Source organism: Aptenodytes patagonicus, chromosome 15 (genome assembly GCF_965638725.1).
Source record: "Aptenodytes patagonicus chromosome 15, bAptPat1.pri.cur, whole genome shotgun sequence".
NCBI lineage: Eukaryota > Metazoa > Chordata > Aves > Sphenisciformes > Spheniscidae > Aptenodytes > Aptenodytes patagonicus.
In genome coordinates, this window is record NC_134963.1 from 7,437,321 (window position 1) to 7,456,851 (window position 19,531).

Genomic DNA, 19,531 nt, shown 5'->3' on the forward strand with positions numbered 1-19,531 from the left:
CCTGACATCAAAGGGGAACAGAGACAGACGATGGCCAGTGGAATGAAGAAGGGATAGGACTGCATCTTACAAAGAAAAAGAGCTTTTTTTAACTTAAACACAAATGCCCATGAAAACAAGAGACCAGAAAGAATGTTTTCCAACGCTGAAACCCCTGAGGCTCAAGCCCCTCTTTTCAACAGAAGTGGGAAGGGTAGAAAACCCGACTGCTTGGAAAGAGCTCGACCTCAGGCACTCACCAGCTGCCCAAAATCCCCGAGGAGAGCATGCTTTGTGTCACACCTTGCAAGCCACGACTTTGAGGAAGAACTGCTTTATGTGGCACCTCGGGGGCCTACGGGCCAGCGCACGGGTAGCTCAGCCCACCTCGAGCACGCCGCATCGGCCCCTCGCCCCCTCCAACGCCCCGCCACAGCCCAGGCGCTTTGGCTGTGGGGGTCCCAATGCTTCACAATGCACAGGGGCCTGATGCTGCTGCACCCCCAAAATGTTCTTTTCTAGATCCGGTTCTCATTCAACAATTAATATCGTTCAGAGGTTAAATTTGGGTCTTAAAGTACATCGTACACATCAGGGACTCGTGTGCCCGAAAATCCTGAGCAGCGTTGGGGATCAGGTCTTAACACGGCAAGCAAAATTAATGTCTTGTTGTTGGTTTTAAAGTACCGCAGCTTCACCCAACAACTCAGGACTGAAAACCACAATAGCACCGACACATCCTAAAGCAAACCAGGAACAACCAAAGATGACCTGTGCTGAAAAATAGCTTTTCGACAGCTAGGTAGCAAAGAGGACTCATTTCAGAGAAACACACCACTATCTAGAGTAACACCAAATCGATAGATAGTGCCTCAAATCTTGCCACTCTTCTCCGGAGTAACACATTTAAGTTGGACTGTGGTGTACTGCAAAGGGCACAAGATGAGGACTGAAGAGAGCTTGGGTTTATCACAACTTTCCTGCAACCTTTTGTGGAGCTCTTCAGCAAGGCCTGGTACCCCTCCCTGCTACAGTCTGCCCTTTGCAACTTCTACAAAGCTTTGGGCCAGCGGGAAAGGGCGGCAGGGTGGTGGGGCTGCGGGGAGAAGGGCCTCAGGAGGCTCACATGCTGTTCTGCCCGTTCCGTGCGTAAACTAGACGTTCCTACAAGTACCAGTACTGAAAAACAATAGGAAATCGGCATCTGCTGCTCCTTCTCTCCCTCCACTGATCAAAAAACCCAACCCCAATGAATGGCCATAAAAGGTGCCTCTGAACTTTTGATCACCGCCCGTAGTGACATCAGCAGGTCTTCTCTCCTTCCTGCCTCTGCTGCGGAACAGGAACCTGTCTGCCTCCACCACGGTGCCATGGGACTTCCTTCACACCGAGCACCTGGGGAGTTCGAGGCACATGAACCACCCCAGGGGAATGCAGCCAAGCAGAAAATGCAGCCCAGAAGAGGCACGTGTGTCACTAAAACTGCATTTGAGGAGAGAAAAAACAAGTCAGAGAGGAAAAAGGTGTGACGGTGACACGTAGAATGGTTGGCGAGCTAATGGTTGCAGAGACAGGTTAACGCATGCCTTTAGATACAAGTCAAATAAAAACTGGTTCCACATGTGCTCTATTATTCACTAGATCAATAAAAGACACGCGGGTGACTATTTTACAAGGAGGGAGAAAAATTATAGAGCTATAAAGAAAACCACAAATGTGATTTAAAGGGTGAAAGTAAATTTGCGAGAAAGCCTTTAACAGGCAATCTCTGACACTTAATCTAATGAGCTCATCAAAAGTTACCAAGAGGCGGTTTGATTAATTAGCTTTAGAGGGAGGGAAAAAAAAAAGGCTTCAGAGTAGGAAAAAGGCTCTTTGATTTGGCAGAGAAATACATTAAAACGTAAAATCAATGGCTGGGGACTGCCCAGAAAATGCATTCTTGTCAAAAAAGCTCAGCTCACTCCAGAAGCGAAGGGAAACTCATCTGCGAAGCGGGACGCCAGAACAGAGCTGCTGGTTTAGCTGGGCTGGGCATTTCAGTGACAGAAACTCCTCCTTCGTAACCAGATCCCACCAAGCAGCAGCAGTTCATCACTGCAGCCCTTTCAGAACGGGCCGGCGGTACCGAACCAGCCACCTCATTTGACTTCTAAACAAGGCACCCGAGAGCGGAGGCAGCGGATGGAGAACACAGACCAACGGTGCCGGTGCCTTCCTGCCGAGGGCAAGAGCGCCGGCTGCCCGGAGCCGGCACCGCACCTCACCCATCACCTTCAATCCAACCTGCTTTAGCTCGTGTCCACCCAGCCTCGCACACGGAACAGACAGCAGCTGTAAAGTTCACTAACTGTCCTTCTTCGCCAAGAATTTACAGTTCTTTAATTAAGAACCAGAGGATCTTGGTCTTGTCCTCAGCTACGACCCTCTTAAGTCCACGGTCCCAACAAAGCAGTACTTTTATTCAAGGCAAACCCCACTCAAAACACGGAACAATCAACACGAGCCGAGAGGAGCGTGTCCTCCCACGCACGCGTACCTCTGGGAACCGCTGCTGCTACACCGGCCCGGGAAGCCTCGGCCCACAGCCACCCTGACCACAGGGCTGCGAGAAACAGAAGTTCGGGTACCAGCCCCTTCAGCTGCCGAACTGCAGTGTTCCGACTTGCTCGCGAGACGGTTCTGCAGATCCACAGCAACGCATCAAGCGCTCTGGGAGCTTCACGCCTGCGCCCACCCCCCCTGGTGGGAGGGTGCCTGCATTTAAGGGCAGCACGTGCATTAAAGTTCCAGAACCAGATCTAAATCCAGCGCTCCTGTTTAAAAACATACCTCTAGCGCTTGCAGCTTAGACAAATCCAAACCGAGAATTTGTGGGTTTCCAGAACAATTTATTTATCTAAGTCAGGTCCTCTGATAGCAGTAGTGTGTATGTTGTGATAAACTGACACTGAGAAGATTTAACAATTTCTTCATTTAATAAGTGATTTTTCACTACATGGTATTGTACACTGTTATCTGTTCAAAAAAGAGTAACAGTTTTTAAAAAACAAGATTCTGTGAGAGATTTATATAAACCGGTGATCAAGACCAACACACCTGTGGTTGGCTTATCAGCTATTTTCTAGGCTTCTTCGTAGAACAAAGTCCTTAGGCTAAAACGCACAAAACCATTCAGGCAGATCTAGAGCCACTTCCATAACTTCCAGCTTTCTGACGCTGGCTGCCACGGGCCTGATGCCACTGTGAAACGGTCCACTCGATCGAACGTACGGAAACTGTACAAAAACGTGTTTGCTTTTACCGTGAATAGAATAAACAGCACAGCATTTCTACTTCCTATTTCAAGTCAGGACCTCCTTTTATCTCCAAGGGAAGGCGTGAATGGAAAGCCCTGCCAACTCAGTGTGGTGGGTCGTGTACAAACAGTTTTCTAAGCAAACTTTGGCTTCAGGAAAGAGACACAAACACTTAAAATAATGGCTTTAATTGAAGTATACGGAGAGGGATGTGTGTCTGAATTAAATATACATCATACCAGCCACGCTGGCGAGGTTGAAGGTTATTTCTAATGTTGACAGCAATAAAACTAACGTGTACATGACAAGACATTAAAAGAAAAGCAATCCCTTTAAAACAAATTTTAACGTAAAAAAAGTTCACAGTGGTTTGTATAAACAGTATGTAATTTCTGACAGTAACAAATTTCTACTCTCACAGCACACTAGTGCCCCCTTTAGATCCTAAAGAAGAAAACAAGCATTTACACTACTCATTGTACAGATTCAGAAAGTCAGTTGTACAATTACCCATAATGACAGGATAAGATGCTGTGGAGTGTACAGCTGTAACACCAACGAAAGGGAAGTTTAAAACTCTTTTCCTGGGAGGGAGAAAAGTCTTTCATTTGCTGTTACAACCAGCAAATGCCATTCATCAAATCAAAAGGAAAACCACAAACACATTATCTATTTTGAGCAAGCTGAACAGTACACATTACAGTTTTAAAAATGGAGGTTATATACTATAATACAAGTCCCAAGAAGGCAGCGCCAAAGTGACTATTTCTTTGCTTGTTTTGTGATCATACCCCTGGGAGGCGTTACAGGTCTGCTGGAATTGGGCTTCTTTTTCTCTGCAGGTTTCAAAATCTGAAAAGGTAGTTCAGTCATTTAGCAAAAAGTTTTCGCTTTCTTACAATCAATTAATTCACTTCACTGACATTATACGGGTCATCTGGACTGGTCATAAATGTGCCAAGAAATAAATGCGTTTCCTACTCAGAGCTATGACAGGGCTTAGAGCAGCTGATCGGAGAGCCCGTGCCAATGGAAGCAGGCTAACAGCCGGTCACTTTGCCTGGATGATTTAATTCCAGGGTAGAACAGTTCATCTACTCACAGCAGCAAGGGCTTATCACATTTTTGAAGACATGAGTGCAAACACAGCCCTGTCTACATGTGGTATCTGTAAAGATCTATTTGAAACAAGCATTATGGTTTTGTAAAGTATCAATTCAAAATAAAGCAAGTTTAAAGCGTGACTACACTAACCAGGAGGTAAAATCTTCAGATACCGTACCTGAAAAGAGCACATTAGAGTTTCATCCACACTCATCATGGCACCCGCATTATCAAATTCTCCACAGTAATTTGGGGCAGAAAAGAGAGTTACCAATTGCCTTTTTGCAAAAAACTCATATCCATCTTCAACAACCTTTAGAGAGAAAAGCAGAAATATTAGACTGGGCAACTTCTTCCTGCCAAGGTGCAAAGCTGCTTGAAGAGCACCAGCAACTGAAAAGCTGGCTACGTCTAAGGAGCACGAGTTCCAAACTTTTACACCAAAACAGGAAGAACATCACAGGACCCAGTTCAGCAGAGTCCACTAGCAATGAGAAAAACAGGATTCTGCCAGGTGCAAGACAATCTTGTTCAGGAACCAGAGTCCCAGTTTAGACGTATTAAGAAAAAAAAAAAATGTTAATTGCAAGGGTTGTTAAACATTGGGACAAGTTGTTCAGAGACAGTGGAATCTCGATCCTTGCAGATATTTAAAACTTGGCTGGACAAGATTCTCAGCAACTCGGGCTTACGCTGGTTTGTCCTGTGTTGAGTACACGTGTGTAGGGTTGGACCAGATGACCACCTCAGGTCCCTCTGAACCTAAGTTATTCTATGGTTTAATATGCAAAATTAAAATACCTGATGAGCTCTACATATGAGGTCCAAATCATGTTTATGGAGAAACTTAGCAACCACTTCAGCACCAAACGTGAAGGACACTCCTCTGTCATTTTCACCCCATCCTAAGACATCCTTGTCAGGGTCAGACCACAGGAGATCACAGAGTAGACCTTGATCTGGTACATCAGTGGGGCGCATAATTCGTCTTATCTGTTCCATTGACTGAAGGTCTGGTGACAAGCCTGTTCAGAGTTAAGACACGCGCAGTTCACATTTTAGTCCAACTCTGCTCCGCAAGATTGAGGTATTAATTCAAGACAAAAGTAACTTGTATTCAAACCGATTCACCGTTGCAATTTTACGTAGTTCAATGACAATGTTAACTTACATTTTTTTAATCCAGCATTTGTTTTAAACCTTTTGTAACAGGAAAGTCACCTTCTAGAAGATTTACTGGGAGCAAGATAAGCAAAGCCATTTCCACATTTTACAGGATTACAATAATCTCACTGTAATATTTTGCAAGTGTCTGTTAAAAGAGCTGTTAAGTAAAAGAGGCGTTAATACTAGAAATCACAGTGTATGTTTATTTTAACAATCAGGTCTAGTAAGATGAAATCCCATATCAAACAGACCTCATACCATTTTTCACTGATATGTCTCCCTGGGCAACTGTAATTACTTGCAAGCGATGAAACATTTAAGGTGCAACATGTATTTTATTACTTTGAAAAGCTGCATGAAGCAAGTATCACATAGCATAACAGAGCCAATTTCTACAAATGAAGCACCAAACCCCTCAGGCTGGACGGGGCTTTGAACAACCTGATCTAGTGAAAGATGTCCCTGCCGATGGCAGGGCGGACTCTACTAAACCATCTTTAAAAGGTGCCTTCTAACCCAAACCATCCTATGAAAACATATGTTTTCAGAATGCACATAAAACTTCTAGTCACGCAAGTCTAAAAAAAACCTGCAAGGATTCTTTACTCAAAAGGAGAGGCTATTAGTATGCCTTTTGGTATAAAAGGAAAAGCAGATCATTGTGTCTGAAGCTACAAAACTACCAGCTCAATGATTCACAAAAGTGACACTAATCAAGCTCAACCCTACCTCATACACGAGCCAAGGGAGAGAAAAATCCCTGAAGTTTTGAAGCTTCAGCAACGTAAACATGAAATTGCCATGACTGATACTAGAGTATTACAGTTTCTCAAATATCAACTAAGGAACTGTTACTTACCCCCATGACAGCAGAATATTTTCTCATCCACAATAGCTGCAATTGGTAAACAGTTGAAACAGTCTGTGAAGGTTTTCCACAGCTTAATATTGTATCTTCTCTTACCTGGAAGACATTTGGGAGAAAGAACAGTCAATATGCTTTCCTAACACAACTACAACCAACCTAACGTGGCTGCTTTAAGTTTACTAAGACTTGCAAAAAGTTAGCATTAAAGCCTATACACAATTTATCTTCTCTGATACCAACTGACATACTTCATTGCTTATAAGAAAGTTGCAAAGGTCTCTTTCAGTGTGGCAGAGCGCTCTGAAGTGGTGCTGAGGATAGCAGAAGTCTGTTCAACAGAACAACATTCCATTGTTGGCAGCCAGACTCTCCAGTCCCAACTTTGCTTTTGAAAATTAGATCCATTTCAGAAAATCTTGCCATTTGCTGTTTTCTTCAGGGGAAGACAGCAATTCTTGGAAAGCAGATTTCCTTTAAACTCATGCTAGTACTTTATCACATAAAGTCTCTCTAGGCAAAGAAGGACTGAAAAATGAAACTGCTACAGTTTTACTTTCAAAGGGACTCTCCCAACAGATATGAACCCTGAACATATTTGCGATATATGACTAAGCCTGTGATTAATCTCTGAGGAGTCAACTCTGAAATACCACACATCTTTGTTTCCTCATTGAAGGAGAACAAAACATGGAGAGTACATCTTGTAAGCTACAAGCCAAGCGTGTCCCACAACAGAAGTTGTGAGAATGCTTCAGTGCACAATTAATTTAACAGTTTAATCTCTTCTACGTTATCTGGATTTATTAAATCACATCCTTTGAAACATGAACATGCACTTCTACTTCACAGCAAAATTACTTGTTATGTTAGGGTAAGGTCTACGTATAGCCTCCGTCACAATAGACCTTAATGCACTCTGCAGTGACAGAGCTGCTACATTAACTGCATAGCAACACTGCATTTGTTCAAAAGGAGTGCTCATGATGCCAAATAAATACAAGCACATTTCTTCATTGAAAGGCTGACGTACTGGTTCAAGTAACAACTTCTGCAGCTGAAGCCACCTACCAAGAGAGCAAGTATCCGGTGCTCAATCCGAGCACGCATCAGACTGAAGGCTTCACACATGCTTTGCCCCATTTATGAAAGGAAGTACTGGTTTTGGCCAAAGCAACAGCACACAATACAGCAGGACTGCATCCGGAGAAGGGCAAAGTCTTTTTTTTTTTTTTTTTAACATTACAAAATTACAGGTCTTAATATGAAGTAGACTGCAAGCACTGTAACATAACCACAGTGAAGACCAGCCCATTCTCCAAGTTAAGTTGTAACACAAGTATACATGATCCCTCAGATGAAAGAAACGGAGGTGAACTTTTGTAAAGCACATCAAGCAAAATTCTCTCATCTCTCATTAGATGACCTTATCTTAAGAACTTTAACAATATGTACCAGTGAGAACTGTTAGTTAACACAGCAGCCAATAAATAAAATTACCCACTTGCATGCTGCTTTGTACTGTGAGGATCGGACTCCAATAGGATCAGGGAAAGGACACATTTCCCTTCCTAAAATAGGCCAAGGGCCCCCCTGAAGTGCACAAAGGGAACTGCAAGTTCAGAAAGAATCACCTAACACCACAGCACTAGCACCTCCTACCCTGCTTTCCCAAGCCAAAGATGCACACATCTGTAGTACTTACATTCATCGTAAAACCCATAAATTCTATTGATGCTGGCACATTCATGGTTCCCTCTGAGGAGGAAAAAATTCTCTGGGTATTTAATTTTGTAGGCCAATAGAAGACAAATTGTTTCTAAAGACTGTTTTCCTCTGTCAACATAATCACCAAGGAACAGGTAGTTGCTTTCTGGTGGAAAACCTCCGTATTCAAAGAGTCGAAGCAAGTCATAGTACTGTCCATGGATGTCGCCTGTAAAGAGTATTCAGAAACGACATGTAAGTGACCCTTTGCTACATTCTTTGATTGATTCTAGAGAAAGAAAAAAAAGCTTGCAGTTAGATACTGCCTACAACATACTTAAAAATTAGTTTATCTTAATGTATATAAAATCATCACATTCTGAAGTTTGACATCTATGTAATGCAATGGTTAACTGCCCTAAGATGAAGTATGTAGCTATTTAAAAATATTCACACGCGTGTAAAACAAAATCAAGATTCCAAGAAACCAACTGCATGTTCAAATAAAAATCTGACATCCAGTTAAATCCTTTACTTGACTAGTGGCTGTGAGATCAGGAACCTTTACCTCATTCTTGGTATTTCCACACAACATTAGTAATATTGATGGAAAACTGACCACCTGGGGAACTTGCTTTCCTTTGTCCCACCTCTGGTGTTTTCTTGAAACACTCAGTAACTCAAATTCTAGCAGTGAAGGTGTATCGAAAATGAAATTGGTATTTCTGCCTTTGGTTTAAATCATGGTTTTGTTTCTGACAAGCAGAACACTAAATCATGGTTTTAGACTACCAATGTTATAAATATTGAACAAGCTACTTCAATTTGAAGTAAATCCTCAGTGCTGGAGTAGGATAAAATACTGTTTGCTGGAAGCTTTTTAAAGTCCATTTATTGAGGCTTTTATTTTGACATTCTTCATTCTTCTAGCGTAACTAGACTTATACACACTTTGTGTGTGCAAAATGAGCACCACTTTGTACAAGTATGGTGAAACCAAACGAGAAAGTAATTCCAAGAAACAGTACAGTAATTTAAGTTCCCAGCAGCATTTTAAAATATTGTCAAACCACCGTTCAACTCTGAATAGTAGCTACAATAAATTACTGTACTTCTCCTTTGTTTCCCCTTGTTCAGTCATGACTGGGCCAAACATTATTTCATTGACACAAAAACTCCTTTCCAAAACTTCATGTAAATCCCTTCCCCAAGAGACCTGGTGAAACTGGACCAGTTACTTTTTGGGTTTGAATTATTTTGGTCCCCGCTCCAGTTCCCACGTTTGTTACCTCCTCCCCACTCCTCCACCCTAAGCATCCAGCAGGGTTTTATTTTCCCTTTTGCTACAATAATTTTATTAGTTCCACTGTTAATAAGTGAAAGTAGCATCTGGCACTTGTTCTCAGCTCAAGGTCTGCATTTACCGGACACCCCTCCTCAGCATCAAATCAAAATCACAGTACTCACCGCATATTTTTAGTGGAGCTTCAAGTTCTAGTAGAATAGGCTGACTCAGAAAGATTTCTCTGGATTTCAAGCACAGTCCTCTAATTTCATTCTCTTGAAGTTGGACATTTTTGCCTGGTTTTGATCCTCGCACTGTTGGAAGGAGTCAGAAGTCAGTTATCAAAATCAACAATATCCCTAGTGTTATTTTTAAGAGCCTGACTAAATGCCACTGTACTACAGAATGAGAAGATAACAGGGTAATATCAGTCTGCTGAGGTGAAGCTGCACTGCCGTGTTACCAGAGAAAGGGTAGTGCATTCTGTTTCAGTTTTATGCTACTTTCATTTAACAGAATTCATGGCTCAACACTTCCCCCGTTAAATGTCACATTTTAAATAGCATCAGTTTAGTTCTATTTAGTTATAAAACCTATCTTGCACAATGTGACTATATATATAGAGATATATATATTTTTTAATGAAGCAGTTATACACTTGTTCTCTGGAAAGCTGTCTGAACTTGAGAAAAGGAAGTCTCCCATTTAATCAGCAACATTGTCGCTCAGATGTGTAAGCTTCGCTAAACTATCATATAACCTTGCCCAAGACAGTATCTAAACAAACAAGACTACAGTACCAGTAAATACTGTACTGCCCCATTCTACACTGCAGTTAGTAAATACTGAAGAACAATAAGCATATGATTGGAAGGTCAGAACTATACATAAGGAAACATTTTTGGATCACAATGATGAAACAGCTCTCCTTATCATTGCCTTTGAGCACAGTAAAGACAAGCTACTAGGAGATCTATCTCCCAGCCTCAGCCCCCCCCCCCCATTACTGCTTCAATCTCTCCCACTGCAACAATAGTTGGTTCCCTTTAATGTCCATCAAAGCTTTCTTTCCTAGTCTGGACAATAAGGACACCAGCTTGGCCTGAACAAGTTTCTACAGCCACCAGCACAGCTTTCCCTCCATTTATCTATCACCCTCCCCCCATTTCTGTTGTCCAGAAATACAAAGGACATTTCTACGGCAGCAATGCTGTAATTATGGCTAAATTGCATGCAACAGCATTTATCAGGGTTAGGATAAGACTAAATAAAAAATTGTGATTATGCCATTACTGGTAAAGCTTATTATATTTTTATTTGGTGTCAAAACCAGTGACAACATGGAGCACTGGTAAGACTGAAGCAAAAGAAACCCTGCAGCAAATTCCAGTAAGATTATAGAATAAGAGCAGTCACCTTCTACAACATAACCCATTGGTTTAGCCACATCAAAGCCAAATGACCTCAGAACTTTAGCCTCAGATGCCTGGAAACACTCTGACAACACCTCCAGAAACAAAATCACTACACTGGTAATGTTGCCTAGTTAGGCGACTTACTGCATACAACTCATAGGGCATTGAGACTGAAGAATCTATGCTCTTGTCCAAAAAGGCTTGGTCTTCAGTTGCAAAACAAGCAAGCAAGCAACAAGCCCCAAACCCTTTCAAATACAAGAACCTATGCAATATTACCTTCCTGAATTCCTAAATAACCTTTTAGATACCATTTCAGTCCAATTCCCTTGATACTGTTTAACCTCAGAGTGAGAAATCTGGAAGCTACAGATGACTCAAATCTCTGTACTGTCACTGTGGGCCTTGCACTATATGAAATCAAGAAGTGAGAACTGCAGTAGGAAAGGCCGTGGCAGGGGGTGCAGAGGGCATGTTTTAGGAAGAATAAGAACAAAAATGATTGTGTTCCAAAGGGATTACAGTTTCTCATTAGCACAGAAGTTTCCTACTTTTGTGCAAGCCTCTGATCAAGAGTAGAAAACATTGTTTAGTCAACGTACATCTTATCTAGACCAAGAATAAAATAACGATTGTGTAATATCCATCCATAAAATCAAGTGTCATTGGACACAATCTCTACCAGCACTTAAAATGTTACTACCAAAACAATTCTACCCTGCATACCGACTCCCAGAGACCCTAGTCATGGTGGCACAGGCTGCCTTACATAATCATTGACAATACCCTAAAACACATCACCTTTCCTCAAACAAGCTTCAAAATTAAACTTTAGTTCAAATTACAATGTATACTGACAGTGACATTAAGTTAATTGTAGGTCAAAAGTCATGGCTTTAATAATGTTATCTTTCAAGCACTACATGCTCCTTTATTATTCACTGCCTACGTATTATCACTCAACACTGACATTACATGGCAACACTGGAATTACCACTAAACTTCATGTCTTCCATTAAAATATTCGAAGTAATGAAGCATATAAATGAAAGTTAAATCTTTGCCACAGCACTTTATCACGCATGAGGCTTTTCATCCACACAGTTATTTTTTCATCCATACAGTAATTTTCCAAACACTCCTGAGCAATGAGCAAGTTATTCAAAATGCCAAATATCCAGAAGCAATAAAGAACAGAAATTTATAGAATAAAGTGATCAGCTAGCTGAATTATAAATGTTAAATTTTCCTTTACTCTTACAATTTTACAATTTGCCTTTGTTTTTGAGATAATACAATATACTTGTATTTAGTTTTCTGAGAAGCCAAAAATCTAACTTTCTATGATTTGGTCTTGTTAGAAATTGCTAAAAACCAAACCCTGTATCTCACATCCATAAATTAAGAAGTATAAAATATTATACAGACTATGTAACGCACTGAGTCACTAAAGCTCATGAATAAAGCATATGCATTCATTTTTGCTGAAGATTAAATGAAAATCTGAAAACTGTTTCAGATACAAGTTTCCTACGTTTCTCCAATATATTTTCATTGAACCAGTATAAGCTTCATGCAGCAGTTTTAGTCATCTGCTTGCAGAAAACCATAACAAGATAAAATGACGCTTTGTTGCAGTTCACAAACTCACTAGCAGAGATACCAGAAGGATGAAAGAACAGGACAATTTGATTCAGTTCTGTAGCACGCTGCCTGCCAATGACATTTTGACCACTTTCATCCAACACAGAATCGCCGCAGAAGAAACGAGCGTGTTCAATTTCTTCCAACATTGACCTATATATCCTGAAAAGCTGGAAAAAAGTATTTTTGGCTTCAGAAGAATCAAATATGCAGAAGTGCATGTTGGTTTGAGAAATCTGTATTTTTAGTGCAAGGATTTTCTCATCCACAATGAAAGAGCTGGCAAGGAAACGCAGGATGCTCAGTCTGGATGACTTCTTAAACGGTTTCTCTGATGAAGTCTTCAAGTTACTTAGTCCCACTGAGAAAGGCAAAAATAATATACTGTGAAAAATGTTGTGTTTACAGTTTCTTTTCTCTGTTTTGGACCAAAACAAGGCAGCTTGCAGAGATCAGACAGTACGATACTAATTGGCAGCTTGGTCATAAAGTCAAAAGAGCAGCTCAATAGTACTGTACATGCACATTTGTTCTTTCAACACATAAAAAATAACCTCTCTCAGAAATGACAGTCTGGAACTGACAGCAGAACAAGCTAAAGATTAATCAGCTGAGCAAAAAAGTCAGCCCATTTCAAATAATATTTTATTTATGTCTTGCATCAACGTACTGCTGCACTACTTCCAGACAGTAATATATTCCCATCCTCTTTTAGGCAGAGATGCTCCTGTTCTTAAAAATCATTTTTCGAGAGCTTGAATTTCAATGTCGAGTCCGGGCAGTCTTCTAACAAGTAAAACCTTCTGCACTGTACAAGTATGAGAAGTTTTGGAAAAATAAGCTCTCCAATGGATGGAGAAGACTACAGAAAAGATCCCTCCCTGGAGCCTGGATGATCTCTGCAGAGGTACTGACTTGAACGTAGGTTCCAATTATTAAAATTAACATTGCTTTCCAAGACAAGGAGGAAAAGTGCTGGAAAGCAACAACAGATACCAACTCTAAAATGAAGGCGTATTACAAACAGAGGTGAGTGCAGTACAACAGCCGCCCAGCAGAGGGGGAAAAGGAAGTAAAAAGAACTAGAGCAAGAACTTAACGGCACCCCTGTCATTTTGGTGGAAGCAAACAGAGCTAGCACAGCTGCAGGAGTTAAAACACCGCTTGACATCCAGGATAACTTTTATACATTTCTTTGTGAAGGATAAATGGGTCACGAACTGTGGGATTTAGAATGTACAACAGTCAGAAGACCACATGCACGTAGAGTACAACAGAATTCTACACCATCGCTAGCATTTTCCAATGTTCAGTTTGGTGCCACACAATTCTTTAATGAAGGCAAATGCTATTATAAAACTGAGTATATTATTTCATTCAGGTTTAATATGAAAGGGACGGATGCTTAGGAAAGTATTCAAATATAGTAGAATATTCAAAAATATTAGGAATTTCAGTGATCCAAACATCTCATTTTCCTTCAGTATTACATTAAAAGAAGCAGGCGAAATGCTGTCAACTAAAGTGCTAGAATCAAGTTTTTGTACAGAAAATGTTTTCAAGAAAATAGTCTATCAGCAGGTCAGTTCATTTTTTGGCTTATTAAACAAATCTCTCAGTTTTACCATATTTTACGTTCAAGTGTCTGCAATCCTAGAGACATTTCCAAAAATATTGCAGGTTGTTTTTAATCTTGTTTTTAGCAGTTCCTGATGACAGTTTCACATTCAGTTTCGCACCATAGGCACAAAGGGAATAAATAATTTGAAAGTGGTTGATGTAAAAAAGGTTTTACTTTACTGCAGGCACTACCAACTTTGATCAGATCATTTCAAATTCAAAATTGAAACTGAAAAGCAACTCCTCAGTGCCCAAGCCTCTAAAAAGAAGAAGTTCTAGTCTACTTTTTAGTATGACGAAAGTTCACAGCAGCATTATCAAACAGAAGATTCTGCATGACTGCAAAGTTTTCATCTTATAACATACTTCCACACTGGAGAGAGCTACGTAGCAACAGGTACTCATGCCAATCACAAATACTCAGAGATGACAAATTCCTCCACTTCACTGACTGGGCAAACAGAATTTAACTGACTTATTTGAATCCACAGCAGTGATAGGAATCTAATCCTTGTCTTCCAAATACAGAGCTCCTACTTCCCATTATTAGAAATTGCTGCAACATAGCAGGAAACAATTAACATTAAGCTATACAAACTAGGGAGAATTATATGGTTTGAGGTCAACAAGTGCTGCTTGTCTATTAGAAACTTTATCACAGTAGCCCAACTCATCAACAAGTGAAATCTGACCACATTTCAGATTAACATCTGTGAGAATCAGACAGACACTTATCTCAGTATATGAAGCTAAACAGCAAGCAACCCTTCAGACCCGATCAACGCTGTATTTAGCAGAAAGGTGAAAAAAAATCGGAGAACTGCATTTGTAAGAAATAATCTTCTCTGTTGTCAGCAAAAGTTTATCCGTTCTCTTTGGCTCAACTATTTTTAATAACTGGATGATCCTCTTTCCCCATTTAGAGCAAATTAGAGAGAATATCTCCTTGACAGCTATACAACAGGCTTTACCAGGAATAGAAATCAGTGGGTGTATAAACAGGAAAGTTTGAGGATTTAGAGTCTTTTTGCCAATTTTAGTGCACTAACCAGGATTTTAGCTTTCAGAATGGCTACCACCATTCTAGCCTTGCATGGCTTTATCCAAAGGAGCCTCCATTCATTTCTTGGTGTTCCCTTAATAGCGTTTGCAGAGGCTGCAGCACAGAAAAGATTTTTCAGAAACATATTTCAACTTGGGTTCCACTTACATATGTTTAAATTGTGTTATTTTACCCTGTTATTTATTGTTACCATGGTAAGACTAGTACATTTCAATCTTGTTTTCTAGATACGTTACGATGAGCTCCATTTTCAAACCAGATCCTACTTATTTGTGAAAAGCTGCCAATGCACTAGATGAAGGAAGCGGATAAGGGGCTGAAGTTATAGGAACACCATCTGACATGACACGGAAAGGAAGCCATGCTCACACTCAGGGAATCTTGGGATTTGTCACTCATTCTTTACCCGGAGCTGAACAAGAATTCTGCCATTTCCTGGAACCCCTTCCATGACCATACAGATGCCACTGATTTTTCATCTTACAGGGAGCTTTTCTAGCATCTTCTTGTCTACTGGCAGTTTTGACTTAGCCGACACATACAGCCACAAACTCAGAACCATGTAGTTACTGCCTACAATACTCCTCCTAGAAGGAGAGTAATTTGCTCTCATGTTTGCTCCTTCTTATTCCTCAGTAAAGTGAGTTAGTTCCAGAAATATTCAAGCCTTTATCCACTATCAAGGACACTTAGGAAACATTTCAATACTCAGTGCAGCATACTGTAATTTACTATACTTTGGAAGCCTTATTCTTGTGAAAATTTTTGTTAGTACAGTTACTAAAAGTGACAAAATTAGACAACCTGTACTCATGAAATTGTTCCTAGCAGAACACAACCCTCAATAGTAAAGAGGGCAACAAATATAAATTCAATTACAGCAAAAAAAGATCAGTATGTTCAATGTTTTCATTGAACGGTTTTCCAAGATTGAGAACAATATTACTGTAAAATGTTTTTTGTGACATTTCAATGCCAAATGGCTCTGTATTATAAACACCTGGAGGAAGAAAGACTCTTCAAATATTTACCTTAGAATGAGAAGCTAAATATATACTTCCAGGCCTTTTAAAGAACAAACTAATAATTTCAGCTAACTAGCCTAATGTGGGTAGGAGAGTATCAACTATTTGGGGAAAAAGTAAGAATAACGTAATTTGATCAGAGAAGTCAGGCTAGAAAGCAAGTAAAACCCGCTCACAAATACATTATTAATATCTCATATTAAGAACAAAAGCAAGAGTAATTTATTATTCACCCTTTAACCACTTCACTTTACCTCGACCATTAGACTAGATTCACTACTGGCGTAGCGCTCTCGGTCTCTTCCAACAGTGCAATGCTAAGGCATATTGTAAAACACAAATACCTGCTTAACTGTATTTTCTCACTGATTTGAAGTATTTAATCACGTCTCTCCCTAATACTTGGGTGTGTTACCTTTAAAAAGGAAGAGATAATGCGCCCTGTTCATATCCTTTGCATTTTACTAGCAAAATCACCTGAAGTTAACTGTTATAAAAATATGTAAGTATACAGTTTAAAGACAGCTGTAATGAAATACCAAATTGCTCTAAAATTTAAAGCTTGCCCAAGGATTTGGGCAACTCAGTTTGAGAGTAAGCTGATTATTAAAACAGATTTTGCAGTGTTTTCATGCTTGAGTATGATTTTAATCTGTGCGCAACCTTGTCTGAAAAGGGTATCACTTCAAACGGAGTTCTGGTACAGACACACCAGACTTTGCACAACTAACATTATGCAGTTGTTCTACCAGAACCGTACTGAAAAAGAACTTCTTGTTTGCTCCAAACCTAAATAGGATGAGAATCCTTACACATCAGGTATTTTTTTCCCTCCATTTAACACCATGCAGATCTCCACCTTGGAAGTTCAGTCCTGTCACCTACCTAGCCAGACCTGAATAGTTTCAGGGAAAGGATGAGTCAAGTAAATTTTAAACAACCGAAGAGAATGGCGTTTGCACAGTAACTCACACAATTTAGCACTCTATAAAAAATGCAGCGTTTGCTAAAATGCAGTATCATTTTGCCCTTTCTAGAAAAAAGTATAAAAATGACAGACTGACACAAAGGTCAATCATTACTCTGTCTGGCAAAGATATTTATAATAGACATTTAATAAGCAACAAAAAAAGCACTAGCGTAGGCTACTAACATCAGTAATTGTTTTAAATATTGAAAGACAATCATTGCCTCAAGGAATCCAAAATCCCAGCTGAAATGTCAATAAAGGAAAAAATTTAATTTCAGTTCTGGCAGCTGATGCAACCCCAGGTAACATCTTTAGTTGCGTGAACCATCTCTTAAAAAGAGCTTGTCAGTAAACCTTCTGAGGCCTGATTTATGAACTCTCATCTCCTCCAAACGTGTAATACTGATATAAGCTGGGTAAGAACATAACATATTGACATAGTACATCTTACTACTTTTTGAAACTTTAAACAAGAGAAATCATTCAAAATCATTCAGATCTCTTTCTAGGATTACCTTATTCCATGTTTTTGATATTAAGAACTTACACTTTTGAGAAAATTGCGTAAGTTACACTAGGGGAAATCAAGTAAGAATTCTAATACCTGTTGTAAAATTGAGCATGTATTAATATGTCACCAAACATATGACATACAGGACCTGACATCTACAAATCATACCACTAGAGTTTCAGGAAAATCCTGGTCTAAATTTATGAAGAGAAGCCTTTAAATAATTTAAACCAGGACAGTTTAAATTGGTAACAGGCAAAACCCAAAACAGATCAGAGGAAAAACCCTATTCACTTTTATTTATTCTAGTTCAATAATCCCATAATACATCCATAGGATTTTTAACTCCAAATAATTTCTAGAGTAGCACTATTGTTCCTCTGCCTGACCTTTTGCTATCCAAGCCATTCCACAAGCAAAATCTTCTAAGAAGGAAAGGGTGTATTACAGCTGAAAGACATTTCTTCACCATTTGTCTCAGCAACATCTCAGATGACTTTGTGCCAAATGGAAAAAAGTTAAATCCCTGACCAAGCTCTTCAAGCGTAAGTCCAGATGAGATGCCTGCCCTGACATATGTGAAATGAGGCTGGATCAGGCTAGCTTCCTTCTCTGAGTAATTATGATTTTCCTTGATGCCTGGAAGAAAATTTGTCATTGGCTACTTCTCAGCCTTTTGCCCTAAGATCAGTCGACATTTCTAGTCTGGTGCTGACTCCTGCAACCGAGGGATGATGCTGAAGACACCCCCTGCAACTTCTACGTTTTCCTTTGATTTAGAAACTCCCATGCAACTCTTTTCAACCCAAAGCACTAACAAGACGACAATAAGCCCTTCCACAGACTGTCTGAAACACCAAAACCCAACCCTCTATTCACACCTAAAAAGCCACCATACGTTACGAATTAAGAGCCAAAGTCCTACGGTAACATTAATGCAGGCAGCTAATCAAAGCTAAACCCACGATATCCTGAAACCCATGCAAGTCTCCTCCCGACTTTGTGAAAAGCTGCCTCAACAGACTCTTTAAACACGCTAGGTCTTATTTCCAGAGCCCCACGACTACCCAGCCAAGCACAGACCCCATGTGCATATGCGGAAGGCAAGAGAAAACCCCCGGGTTTTTTTAAACACTTTCTTGCGAAAATAGTACTAAATTAAGTATCTCCTTAGAGCTGCAGAAGAGGGGCAGCCGGCTGGTCCCAACACTGCACCGGGAGCGCAGAGGGGATCAGAGGGCAGGAAGAGCTCGGAAACACGAGGGCTGAGGGAAAAGTTGGGGCTGAAGGGCAGAGCCTCCGGGGCAGCAGCGGAGGCGAGCCCCGGGAAGACAAAGCGCCTCGGGGCCCCTCCATTTTGGTCCCCCCGACCCCACCGGGCGGGCAGGATGCGGTGCAGCACCCGCGGCGGTGGCTGAGGTGGGACCACGGAGCCGCCGCACGGGCGGGCTCCCGGGCACCGGCCCGGCCGCCACCCACCCCGCGGCCACCCGCCCCGTGCCTTCCCCGACCCTCACCCTCCAGCAGCCGTTGGATGATGCTGTCGATGTTGAGCTTGTCTATATCCGCCATCGCCTCTCAGCGGCCGGGCGGACCCCTCCCCGCAGCTCCCCTCCCTCCGCTCGCTGCTTGGCCGACCCGACTTCTCTCCTCGTTCTGTCTCGTTTTTCCCCTTCCTCCTCTCCCCCCCGCTCTCCTTCTTCCCTCTCTCTCTTCCCCCCCCGCCCCCCCCCTCGACCGCCGGTCTCAGCAGAGACCAAGCACTGAACAAAATGGCCGCCGTCTCCTCAGCGAGCTCGGCCGGCGCACGGATACTACGAGCGCGACGCGGCTCACCGGAAACCCTCTATAGGCCGGCCGGGAAGAGCGGGGCGGGA

General features: G+C 41.2%; 1 protein-coding gene across 1 annotated transcript; it reads right to left on the bottom strand.

Moving 5' to 3' along the window:
- Window positions 1–2,938: 2,938 nt before the first annotated feature.
- PPP1CC (protein phosphatase 1 catalytic subunit gamma) lies at window positions 2,939–19,313 on the bottom strand. Its single transcript, XM_076352748.1, has 7 exons — window positions 19,172–19,313; window positions 9,589–9,720; window positions 8,120–8,350; window positions 6,409–6,513; window positions 5,184–5,407; window positions 4,561–4,695; window positions 2,939–4,130 (listed from the first exon to the last, which is right to left on the bottom strand). Exons 1-7 carry the CDS (start codon window positions 19,224–19,226, stop codon window positions 4,041–4,043), a joined length of 972 nt encoding a protein of 323 aa, XP_076208863.1. The 5' UTR covers window positions 19,227–19,313; the 3' UTR covers window positions 2,939–4,040.
- Window positions 19,314–19,531: the final 218 nt, after the last annotated feature.